This window comes from Callionymus lyra, chromosome 4, assembly GCF_982586985.1.
Source record: "Callionymus lyra chromosome 4, fCalLyr1.hap1.1, whole genome shotgun sequence".
Taxonomy (NCBI): Eukaryota; Metazoa; Chordata; class Actinopteri; order Syngnathiformes; family Callionymidae; genus Callionymus; species Callionymus lyra.
Genome location: NC_141821.1, coordinates 23,788,739 through 23,801,318, shown reverse-complemented (window position 1 = coordinate 23,801,318; position 12,580 = coordinate 23,788,739). Strand labels below are relative to the sequence as shown.

Sequence of the window (12,580 nt, the reverse complement as noted above, 5' to 3'; positions counted from 1 at the left end):
GGCTGCTGGAACATGGATTGGGAGTGTGACAACGGCGTAAAGGCCTCGGGGCCTGTGTGGCGACAGCCTGTGGTCTTTACCCCCAACACCCTCCAGCACTAATTAAAAAACATGCACGCTCTCCTCCTGCTGAGCTGAAACACTGGGTCCATGTACCCAGACGTTGTTGCCGGTGCTTCTAACGTATCGGCGTGAGACCACCACATAAACGATTCACTCCACCACCACCGTTACCGGACCCAACAGGTCTTCAGGTGTCCAGCCAAGGCGCTTTTCGTGGTGATGGAGCTCCACTAACTCTGTCTGTCTCGCTGCTCATGACTAGCATGGAGTCAGACAGACGGATTGGGAGAGAGCTAAGCAGGTAGACAGACGTAGAAGAAGAAGTGTTAGAGAGGGCAGTATTGCGATAAAGTAAGGTGTTGGTGAGTGCATGTTAGAGGGAGAAGCGTGAGAGAAAGGTGGATTTGTGTGCAGGAAAGTGAGCATGTGACAGGTGTGGTTAAGCAGTTGAGATAAGATAATTGAAAGAATTCGGCCACAACAAAATAATGATTCAGGTAGAGAGCATAGAAGGAAAAAAGGCCTTACTTGATACAGAAGAACGTTAAAGTGTGAAACAATGGTGGGATAATGTAAACGGGGAAAAGGCAGGAGAGAGCGAGAGTGAGCTGGAAGAATGTGAGTGAACAAGGGAGTGTGAACAAGAGAAAGATGTGAGTGACAGCAGGAGAGAGAGCGAGCTGCTGGGCGTAAACTTTCATGTGTGTTTCTGTCGTCTCAGTTCGGTTGTCGCCACCCAAACTTTCTGTGGGCTGCCTGGTGGGGCTCAGAGTGTCCAATCGTTCCTTCTCGCAGAGCAGCTGTTGTCATGGCGTCATGTTGCTGAGCTTCACTTAATCTGTTACGGTTGCTTGATAGATTCATCCCTCCATGTCTCCCCCGTCACTTCATCAAATAAATCTTCTCTTGTCGCTCTCATCTCTGACCCCCCCCCCCTCCTTATTTTTGCTCTCCCCAGCACGCCATGATGCTGCCGGTCCTGACCCATCACATCCGCTACCACCAGTGTCTAAAACACCTAGACGAACTCATCGGCTATGTCTTCAAGGAGCGCTGCCTCCTGCAGGTCAGTACGGGTGATGCCTCACTGAGGTCACTTACTGGCATCTCAAAAGCAGCAAAAGAAAATCTGTGCTCAGATTTCCTCTCAACTTGTCCCATGAGTGAACCTCTTCCTCAAAAAAGTATTTGATCCGTTAACACTACGTATCAGTCACATTTAAATGTTACTATTTTATTTCTGTTTGTTTTTTTTTAAGCTTGCATTGTTCAACCATTGTTCAATAGAATATTTTACCTTTCATCTTCACTTCTTCACATGCACTGTGTCCATTTGTTTAAAGCTGCTGTGGTAGGACATGAAACATTCATGAAGTCAAACTTAAAAGTGTGTTTATGATGCTTTGAGTGAGCGTAAATATGTGGATCAAAAAAGACTTTCACACTCACCTTCTAAAACGATAAACACTCTACAACTCATTCCACACTTGTTTTACAACACGTCGTCCTCTAACTGCCCTCATCGCTGCAGATGTTCGTGGTACGACACATATGCTGGTGAATCTATTCTGTGTTTGGATGGTCCTTCGACGGTGTAATAATAAGGAGTTAAGAAGAGACGACGACAACAGCTTTCTGTTTGTTGGATTCATGAATGAACCTTACTCGTAGACTTTAATCCTTTCTGCTTCAGCTGACTCTTCAACTCAAGGTCTGAATGCTATTAAGCACCTTCCAAGTACCTGACACTCCACATGATGACGAAAGATCTTTTTTTTTTTGCTTTGTTTACTCACAAAGTCCTTCAAACACAACAGTTTAACCTTGGAATTTATGGAAACCACCAATTATCCTTTGTCTGCCCTTTCTTCCTTCATCTACCTAACCAACCTTCTTGCATCTAATCATCATCCATCCCTTGAACTGTTTGAAGGACTGTTAAAGAATATATGTTTACTTTTTGTTCATTCTCGGGTATACACTGTGCGCACAATTGTTAGGCAAGTTATCATTTAAAAAATTGCGTAATTTCTATACATAGACATTGGGAATAAATAGATTAAGAGATTAAACTGTCTCTGTCTATAATTGTAAAAAGTTTTTCCGATGGATTCAGCACTCCTATCACTTGTATTATCTTGGGGTCAAGGTGACCCAGACGCCGCAAAAAAAAATGTGTCAAGGTAAACGATCTTGACCCAGAACCAACACAAGGGATAAAACGCATGTTTTCGGCCCTCTGGGTCACCTTGACCCTGAGATAACCCAAGGGTTTAAAAAATCTATGATACTGTGGTGTGAGAGAACCATCTAGCGGTTTGTTGGAAATAATCATCATGGCCATGAGAAACATGTTGAGAATAAACTACACTAATCATTGCCAAAGATTTGAAAAGAATAAACATATTGGCACCAGTGCTTTCCTAGTCCAGAAGTACAACCTACTAATCGTTCAGTGCTCAGAGACTTGGCCAAAGAACATCTCAACTTTACCGCCTCTGAACCCAACTTTAAGAATGCGCCTATACATTTCTGAAGTCAAAAATGTAAATGGCTTTATAGAGGCACAGATCTCCACTTTGACAACAAGATGATAGTATGGGGGGCTGGTATTATTAAAGGCAATTATTTGGACCTCGCTTTTTTAAAATATTCATTAACACATTTTGTCTTTGTTTATTATCCTCACTTTAATGGGTTGAAAATAAACAAGCGAGATGTGATAAATATAGTTTTTTTTAATTAGTAACTCGGTAATTCTGCACATTAATAGTTGCCCAATTATTGTGCAAACAAAGACATTTATTTGTGACTTCAAGTCACCATTGACCTTGCGTCACTCACGCTGGAGTTGTTGCTTCTTTTGTTTCCCCCGACTGTCAACACTCCGCTGACAGTTTCTGCTTCTGTCGTGGAGTATTTTTGTTTTCTCCCGCAGCACGGCGACGTCGCCTGTAGCCGCTACACGGGCTGAGTGACTATAAATATTGAAACTCTCTCTGTTTTACACACATTCCTCAACGGAGCTTGAAATTGATTTGAAGTTGGCTGAGAGGAGACAAGCTCAGCGTAAGGCAAAGCCAGGGGGGGGCAAAAGTGTTTTTTTTGTTTTCATGGGAGTGGAGATTAACGTTCTAATGTAAGATTGATAAAGGCTTGTCAGATCCACCCCCCCTTGATCTTAGCCAGCTCAGCATTTGCTGTCGTCAAAGATCCCTCCGGCACCACTTTTACCTTCAGCTTCTTCCTCTTCAGGGAGCTTAAAGTTTTGAAAATGTAACTTTTAATTATACTACTTTTTTGCATAGTGTTGGCAGAGAAAAGTGTTCCATTCTTGGCCTTTTCCTGTGTCAACCAGCTCGACCGCTGTGATTGTTCATGGCTCTGTGGAGGGCCGCTTTCTGTGCAGGCTTACACGTGGACTCTGGTGGTCCCACCTGTGATCCTGCAGAACTTCTGAAAGGCTTCTTTAGTACCGAGTTGCGAAACATGCTTTGTCTTTTAGTTCCAAGGTTCGGTACCCAACATGATCTTCACTTGATAATTGGTTGATTTTTGTAATGACAAAGACCCTCAACATCAGATTGATTTTTCAGTCATTAAGTGTTTTGTTTTTTTGCAGTGGAATCTTTTTTTTTGCATGGAGTTGGAATTTACAAAAGCTAAATATTTGTACTACAGGGAAATACAGTGCGGAAATATTAGGCAAGTTGTATTTTTGAGGATTAATTTTATTATTGAACAACAACCATGCTCTTAATTAACCCAAAACACTCATTAATATCTAAGGTGAATATTTTTGGAAGTTGGAGCAGGGCTTTTTTAGTTTTAGCTATTTTAGGAAGATATCTGTGTGTGCAGGTGACTTTTACTGTGCATAATTATTAGGCAACTTAACAAAAAACAAATATATACCCATTATAATTATTTATTTTCACCAGGGAAACCAATATAACAGTTCAACAATCACAAATATACATTTCTGACATTCAAAAACAAAACAAAAACAAATCAGTGACCAATATAGCCACCTTTCTTTGCAAGGACACTCAAAAGCCTGCCATCCATGGATTCTGTCAGTGTTTTGATCTGTTCACGATCAACATTGCGTGCAGCAGCAACCACAGCCTCCCAGACACGGTTCAGAGAGGTGTACTGTTTTCCCTCCTTGTAAATCTGACATTTGATGAGGGACCACAGGTTCTCTATGGGGTTCAGATCAGGTGAACAAGGAGGCCATGTCATTAGTTTTTCTTCTTTTAGACCCTTTCTTGCCAGCAATGATGGAGCATTGTCCTGCATGAAAATCATGTTTTTCTTGAAGGATGCCGACTTCTTCCTGTACCACTGCTTGAAGAAGGTGTCTTCCAGAAACTGGCAGTAGGACTGGGAGTTGAGCTTGACTCCATCCTCAACCCGAAAAGGCCCCACAAGCTCATCTTTGATGACACCAGGCCATACCAGTACCCCACCTCCACCTTGCTGGCGTCTGAGTCGGACTGGAGCTCTCTGCCCTTTACCGATCCAGCCACGGGCCCATCCATCTGGCCCATCAAGACTCACTCTCATTTCATCAGTCCATAAAACCTTAGAAAAATCAGTCTTGAGATATTTCTTGGCCCAGTCTACAAGTAGACGTTTCAGCTTGTGTGTCTTGTTCAGTGGTGGTCGTTTTTCAGCCTTTCTTACCTTGGCCATGTCTCTGAGTATTGCACACCTTGTGCTTTTTGGCACTCCAGTGATGTTGCAGCTCTGAAATATGGCAAAACTGGTGGCAAGTGGCATCTTGGCAGCTGCATGCTTGACTTTTCTCAGTTCATGGGCAGTTATTTTGCGCCTTGGTTTTTCCACACGCTTTTTGCGACCCTGTTGACTATTTTGAATGAAACGCTTGATTGTTCGATGATCACGCTTCAGAAGCTTGGCAATTTTAAGAGTGCTGCATCCCTCTGCAAGATATCTCACTATTTTTGACTTTTCGGAGCCTGTCAAGTCCCTCTTCTGACCCATTTTGCCAAAGGAAAGGAAGTTGCCTAATAATTATGCACACCTGATATAGGGTGTTGATGTCATTAGACCACACCCCTTCTCATTACAGAGATGCACATCACCTGATATGCGTAATTGGGAGTAGGCTTTCGAGCCTATACAACTTGGAGTAAGACAACATGCATAAAGAGCATGATGTGGTCAAAATACTCATTTGCCTAATAATTCTGCACTCCCTGTATGTGTAATGTCATGTACCTTTTGTATGAATTTAACTTATAAAATTGGTATTGAAAAAGCCCAGGAACCGGTATCAAATGTCAGTAACGTGTCAGAGATTATTGATCGAAACCCAGCCTAGCAATTGTGACTTAAGAATTACCTTTAGATGTAGTTGCAAATGTTGCAGGCTACTGCTGTTACTTAGTGTGACGTCAGGTTTATTCACTCAGCAGGTTGACTCATGGTGGAGTAGTGGATTGGTATCGAAAAAATGTAAACGGAAGAGAATAATCATGTGAAAAACTTCAGTCGATTTGGTATCTTTGTGATATGGTAGGTTTTCATTACAACAGCCGAACTAAGATGACAATGTTTCCGTTACCGAACAAGATGCGAAGATGAAACAAAGCGATAATTTAGTGTGTCTGTGACACGACCATTCTGACAATTTCTGAATTAAGTTTACAAACTTGTCTCAGATTCACGTGTTGATACCGCAGAAGAAGGGCGGTCGTCATGACTCTGGTTCAGGATAAAGCTCAAAGGATTTCCGTTAATGTAAAATGTCCGGAATAATGATGAAAACTGACACTTGGTCTTCCTTTCTTTGCCAGCTCGCCATGACTCACCCCAGTCACCACCTGAATTTTGGCATGAACCCCGACCACGCCCGCAACTCCCTGTCCAACTGCGGCATCCGGCAGCCCAAGTATGGCGACAGGAAGGTCCACCACATGTACATGAGGAAGAAAGGTGCGTCATCTTGCCACGTTGCAGCGATGCTGCTGCTCATTACACATTTGTCTTCGCAGGAATCAACACCTTGATCAACATCATGTCCCGCCTGGGCCAGGATGACCCCACCCCGTCCAGGTAGGCGGCCCGCAGGTGTATATCTATCCACTGAACAGTGCAATTAACAACCTGATGGTTTGGTGATTAATCCATGCGGCGCTCAAGCTGCAGCAGCGAGACCAAGCCAAGTCTCCCGGGAAAGGGTTAATTAGAAAAGCAAACGTGCCTGTGAGCTGCTGTTTTCTCTCCGCTTATTGCTGTTTCTCTTTCTCCCAAATCGGATTGGTTTACCGACTCCTCCTCCGCCCGGCGTCCCAGGATTAATCACAATGAAAGACTGGAGTTCCTGGGCGACGCAGTTGTTGAGTTCCTCACCAGGTGAGAAACCGCAGTTCTTGACAGACGCGTGCACTAATCGAATCTGATGACACCGCCGCCGCCATCCTTCCTCCTACTCGGCTCACCCTCAATTGTCTGTCCATCACCGGAGCGCTCCTCTCGGAGCCGCCAGACTCTTTCACGACCGTGATTTACGGGTAATTGGAGGCAGGATGTAATTCTTTCACCCTCCGTTGCCTCCTTTCTGGCAAGAAGTACTCGCTGACAACTTGAAATTAGCTGTGCAGGATTCGTCACTGCAATTGAGACTCCAGGTGGACGTTGCTCCTCGTAGCACTAATTATGGAAAGACATTATCAGTTGCTTAGCGCTCTCGCACAGACAAAAAATCTGACATGTCCTCAGTTGAGTCAATTCCAGATGAATGGTTTAATTTCTCAAATGAATGACTTGAAGAGACCAGTGTTGGAAATATTGACACTAAACAACGATACAATCTTTATTTTAGAAAAATGTTATTTTAACAGAAATATGCAGGTAATAGTCTTATTATATTTTGTGGAAATAATTATACACAAAAATTACAAACATGCGTTTCTGCTTCCTTCTTTTCACAGCGTGCACCTGTACTACCTATTCCCTCACCTGGAGGAGGGCGGGCTGGCCACCTACAGGACTGCCATCGTTCAGAACCAACACTTAGCCATGCTGGCCAAGGTGAGACTCTCGAGGTGTTCTATGGTCGAGATGGTACGAAAGTTCTTTTATAGCTGTTAATGAGTGACGTTGAGACATCAACCAACCCTGAAACCCCTCCCCAGGTTTGTGATCGCAGACCTCTGGGTCTTTCTAAACCATGCCTGTTACTGCCCCTCTCCTCCTCCTGGCTCTCTCCTGCTGGAGTGCCAGAAACGAATAAGCGTTCTCTGGCATGTGTGTAAAGCGCACAGCAGTCGTGGTCTTGTGACGTCGATAATGCAATTAAAAGCTTCAATCTTTTGTGTTGCTTCCCGTCGCTGCCACTCTCGCCCCATTCTGGATCGCCTCACAAGCTTGTTGCCATTTGCCACCCGCAAACATGCTACTTCGACTGTGCCAACTAGTTCACCAGGCACCTCTGAAGCAGGCAATTATCTTTGGGAAATATCTTCATGGAGCGATTGGCCCATCCAAACTTCACTCAAAAAAGGCTTAAAAGTCACTGAGTAGTGGGTGACGCATGTTGCCATGGCGCGATACCCCCAGCAGTCATCGGCCATAATTAAATAGCACCCTGACTGTTCCCCCGACTGGGTCTGCTCTGTGGTGAGCTGCCAATAGAGGCTGACCAAGCCTCTTCCAACAAAAACTTTGGGGAAGTTGGGAGTGACAAACACTTCAACTATTCCACCATAAATCAACCTGCTGAGTGGATTTCCTGACGTCACAGTAAGTTACAACATTAGTCATCTTTTTATCCCATTAGATGTTGTGACCCCGATTGTCTTACATCCACCTGTCTTCCTTGTCATAAACTGTAAACTTAATGATGGCAGCATAACCAACTATTGAGAAAGCAATTCATCTTCACAAGGTTAGTTTTAGAAAATAATATAACTCTTCAGTGCTTCTAAAAGTCACATCAGTGACTTTCAGCTGCTCACTGACTTGTTTATCTTCACCAAGTATTTTGGTTTGGTTTATTAAAACGGGAAAAAAATCCCGATTGTATAGAAAACTTCTTTTTCAAGGGAGTCCTGTTCTTTACAGAAACTGGAGTTGGACCGTTTCATGCTCTACGCCCACGGACCTGACCTGTGCCGGGAGTCGGACTTGCGACACGCCATGGCAAACTGCTTTGAAGCTCTCATCGGTGAGAACTTCTAATTGTTCTTTAAATAGTGTTTTAAAATCATGTTTTGCCTAATGGCGGTAAATTACCAAGAAAAATTATTGCACAACAACCAGCTAAAACAAGTGTTTCAAAGGTATCAATCATGTGCCAATTATTGTTCGCTTATTCTGTATTAATAGTTGCTACAGTTATTTACAGTAATTATAGTGATTGTAAGTCCTAAACAAGTAATATCAGTCTGTCGACGTATACCTAGTCCTTTTTTTTATTTTTGAAATAACAAGACATCTGACTGCCCACTGAAGACTGAGTTGTGAATGTGGAGGAGAAAGGTTTGAGTTCAATACATTTCTCATACCCTCCACAGTGTTTTTGGCTGAGAGAAATGCTTGTGTTGTGCCACTTAGTAGCAAAAGTGAAAAAATAAATATCCTAATGAAAATTTATTCCGGTACACACACACAAACAAATTCACACAAACACATTGTATCTAGATAAAGCTTGTGTCTGTCCGATCATTCTTTGGCTCCTCCTGGCCAGCGCTAAGCTTGCCTGCAGAGCCGCAGAGTCGGCAGCTTCTCTTATCTCATCAGGACTTGATTTGACCCTCACTGATAGAAGCGAAAGTGGCTCTAAAGTAGCCCTCTCCTTCACCCTCCCACTTCTCCCTTCTCTCAACACTGGAAACAGCATGTGTGGAAAGTGCTGACTGGTTTCTGCGGCCCCCTGCGGGCCCCCAAGGTCCCGCACTTGTTATTGAGTTCATTATCGGTAGAGATGGAATCGTAATATTTTCTGTCCCGTCGCTCCGCCGCCTCATCGTGGCGCACAGCTGAGCGAAGGCAGTGTGCAGCCATGCTGGAAGCCTCTTCTTCTTCCTCCCCTCCTGGTTTTATTTTTTTGTCTGAACAGTTGCTTTATAAGATTGCTGAGGAAACTGCTGCCAGAAATGCTCCCTGTGATAGTGCCTTTTTAAAATATGCCTCCCCTACCCCTCCTCCTCATCCTTGCATGCTGAGGGCAAAATACGAACATGCACGAAACCCAAGACATTCAAAGTGACAATGAGATTGATCTTAATGTCTACGTTCTCGCAGCATCTTTTGTCACCTTCACTTATTTCTTTCTCCTCTTCGGCTCAAGCTTAGAGATATGGAAGGAGAACAACTTATACTGTCACTGTTCTTTCATTTTCTGCCCGTTTATCTGGAGTTGGGTGTCACTATTAGTACCTCACAGATGGGTCACAGTGTAATTTCGTCCTCCGATCTCAGCCTCTACAGTTGCTCACATGAAAATTGCACTTGTATGCTGATTTTAAACATTTGCAAACTCTTTACAATGTTTAACATCCTGATGCAAGATTCAGCCTCGTCATGTATTTTTCTGTCGTACCAACTCTCAGGACGGGTCACACCTGAGGATCAGTCTCCTGACTCTTTCTATGGGAGGAAAGAATTAAGTCAAATGAATTATCCCAGAGAGAATAATCTAAACTTTCAACAGGACGGAAGGACTTCCTGTCGTCTCCCAGAAATCAGCGCAATATGCTGGAGTCAGCTCTTTTGGCAGTAAAGCGTTAAAATGGTGGATATATCTTGATCTAGTTTGGAAGAATAAAATAAGCACTTGGACTGAAGCCTGTGGTCCATCAGAGGATCTATAGCTGTGTATATAATGATAAGAAACGTGTATTCTTGTTACACATTGGATCCCGCGATCCCATATTGTATCGCAGCTCTATCATAGTAACAGAACTTATACACCACTCAATGTGGCACACTGAGAATGTGTTATTAACACATACATTAGATATCATAATGCATTGCTAACACATTATTTAGGCGTCATTATCCGTGATTAACACATTCATTAGACATTATAATGGATCACAAACACTTTATTAACACCTGGCGTGTAGTGTGTAGATGGCAGGTTATTCTTAGAATCGCAAGTAGGGCTGAAAAGATGGATGGACGTAGACATTGTCGACAGACTTGGTGTTCCAAGTAGTAATATTCACATTGATATAAGTGGCAACACGTTCAGAGCAATTTACGTTAGCTTTAGAGCTAATGATTCATGCAAACAAACATGGCGATTAACGCTGATGCACCGGAGAAGAAAAACCTGTAAAAATCCCTCTCAGACTATCTCATATACAGGTCTGTTAGACTCTGTAGCCTCCTTTCAGATCACTTGGACTGATGGCGGCTATAGCAGTTATGTGGTTAGGTTGTTTACAATACATTATGAAGGGAATGCAAAAGATGGGTTGGTTCTAGAAAAAAGCATGATTCTCCAATCGCAAAGGTTTTGATTTCATCTAATTTGTTATGTTAAAATGTAACTTTCCGCTCGTTACATAGTCACAAGACTTACGACTAGTGCAGACAGAACGAGCAGAGAGAGACATGAACACTCTGCTTTAATCTGTTGCTCAGTGGCGTCATGTTGACAGAAGCTGACAATGAGGAGCCGTTTGACAACTGAATGGCTGTAATGCTGCCAGTGGCTCAACTTAGTGGGACAACATGGAGGACCATTGTTTTTCAATGTGTGCTTAATTTGTCTTTATCACTTTATCTAAACAATCACAAAGAAATGCATTTCGTTGAACTTGAACAATTTCTTGCATCTCTTTTATAAAGAATGGGACATTAAAAAAACAATTGAACACATTCCTAATTCATCATACTGTGTTATCAACACGCTATCATTCATGCAACTGAAATATTTGTTAACACATTACAGTCAATTATTATTACATTCATGACGTACACATTGTACTGTATAATTGACACACTAAGAAAACTTTATAATGCATTTGTAGGACTGTATAAAATATGGAATGACTGTTAACTATTATGTATGTTATATACGTGGTAGACGTAATAAATGCAACATTTATTATATTTTAATAAATTCATAACAAAGTAACAACTGGGTTTGAAAGATAAACTCAGACATACAATTCATTTTTAGTTTTATGTCATGTATAATGTCATTAAAAATAACTAATCTGTTAATTTACAGTCTATCAATCTTGACAGGGCTTCGTATTAAGATCTCCTGATCTGGTTCACAGATGTGATCCAGGGGTCAAACACCAGAGACATTCTCGTCCATTTAAACTGGAACATTTGGATTAGGAGAAGTTAACTGACAAATGCACAATTCTATGTAGTTGTTTGGCTCATTAGGTGTGTAGTGCAGGACGTCGCTCTTGCTTCACAGGCACATCTCGCATCTGAGTTCTATCTTGGCTCGGTGTTCCCGCCCCAGTTCGCTGTGTTTTGACCTCAGTTTTATTTGTTTCCCTGCAACGCTGACCCTTGAACCTGCTCCGTTTCCGGAAAGTGGCGGGTAATCCGCTGCTTTGCATGAGCGGCGTTCCTCCGCGAGAAGAGAATGTGTCTGTATCTCGCGCCCGAGGCCGCAGAGCAATGGGGCGAGGGAAGGGATGGAGACACATCTGCAATGCAAATGTTGGCCCGGAAACCCTGAATAATTTAAAGTGTTGAATGAAATTCTTACTTTTCTGATCCGCCGTCATTAACTGCTGCCGGAGAGGGCCGTTCTCATCTGAGCTCTTTTAGCCCCCTCGTCTGTTTCCGACTCCCTCCATCCCCACGTTCATGGAAAGCTCGCCTGTTGCCCTTGCTCTCAGGTCCTCTGCTCTTATAAGCCGCGCCGCTTCTTCCTCCTTCTGTTCCCCTAAAAAGATGGACGAGCTGAGAAAAGAGGCTCTGCTCTGTTTTATGGCCCTAATTTTCTTGTACAGTCGATCTGTGGATTATACGCTGCCAGCAGCCGTGGGGGATACAGATGGTGAACCTTTGTAAGGGCCGTCTATCTAAGCTCTTCCTCTTAAAGGGAAACAGAGAAAGGATTATCTCCCACTTGCTGAATATCAGATTTAGACACAATGCAGCCGGTGGACTCATCCTGCCGCCGCCGCACCGTCACTTCCTTTTGTTTCGCCGTCAGACGTCGGTTCCTCCTCAGTCTTCCTGCGAGACGCTGACTCACTCGTAGGCATGATGTGACCCCTCTCCGGCGTCTGCTGTTGGACCGACTTCTGTGACTCTTGTGTCTCTAGAGTTGCAGGAAGTTGTGCGAAATGTCACTCAAGTGAAAATTAAGTTGCACACGTCTGTTCCGGTAAAAATTACCTGAAGCTTCTGAACTTGGTTTGAAACGTTCGACATCTGAAATGCAACAAAAGCTTTTTCATATCATAATTTCTAACTTTTCCCTTCTGAACAATACACAAACCAAAAAATGCATACAGGACAAACAAGAATCTGGAAATACGATACGATATATTGTTTCCAT

General features: G+C 43.1%; 1 protein-coding gene and 1 long non-coding RNA gene across 3 annotated transcripts in view; one reads left to right on the top strand and one right to left on the bottom strand.

Moving 5' to 3' along the window:
• drosha (drosha ribonuclease III) overlaps window positions 1–12,580 on the top strand; it is an 80,086-nt gene that overhangs the window by 30,584 nt on the left and 36,922 nt on the right. For both annotated transcript variants that reach the window (XM_087789258.1, XM_087789259.1), the window contains exons 17-22: window positions 1,022–1,129; window positions 5,889–6,027; window positions 6,087–6,147; window positions 6,388–6,447; window positions 7,026–7,125; window positions 8,158–8,260. In XM_087789258.1, coding sequence (XP_087645384.1) covers window positions 1,022–1,129; window positions 5,889–6,027; window positions 6,087–6,147; window positions 6,388–6,447; window positions 7,026–7,125; window positions 8,158–8,260 — 571 coding nt within the window. The remainder of the gene's footprint in view (window positions 1–1,021; window positions 1,130–5,888; window positions 6,028–6,086; window positions 6,148–6,387; window positions 6,448–7,025; window positions 7,126–8,157; window positions 8,261–12,580) is intronic.
• LOC148082145 (uncharacterized) lies at window positions 3,866–5,295 on the bottom strand. The gene is made up of 3 exons (XR_015710833.1): window positions 4,701–5,295; window positions 4,536–4,570; window positions 3,866–4,437 (listed from the first exon to the last, which is right to left on the bottom strand). It is a non-coding gene; the product is annotated as an uncharacterized LOC148082145 (long non-coding RNA).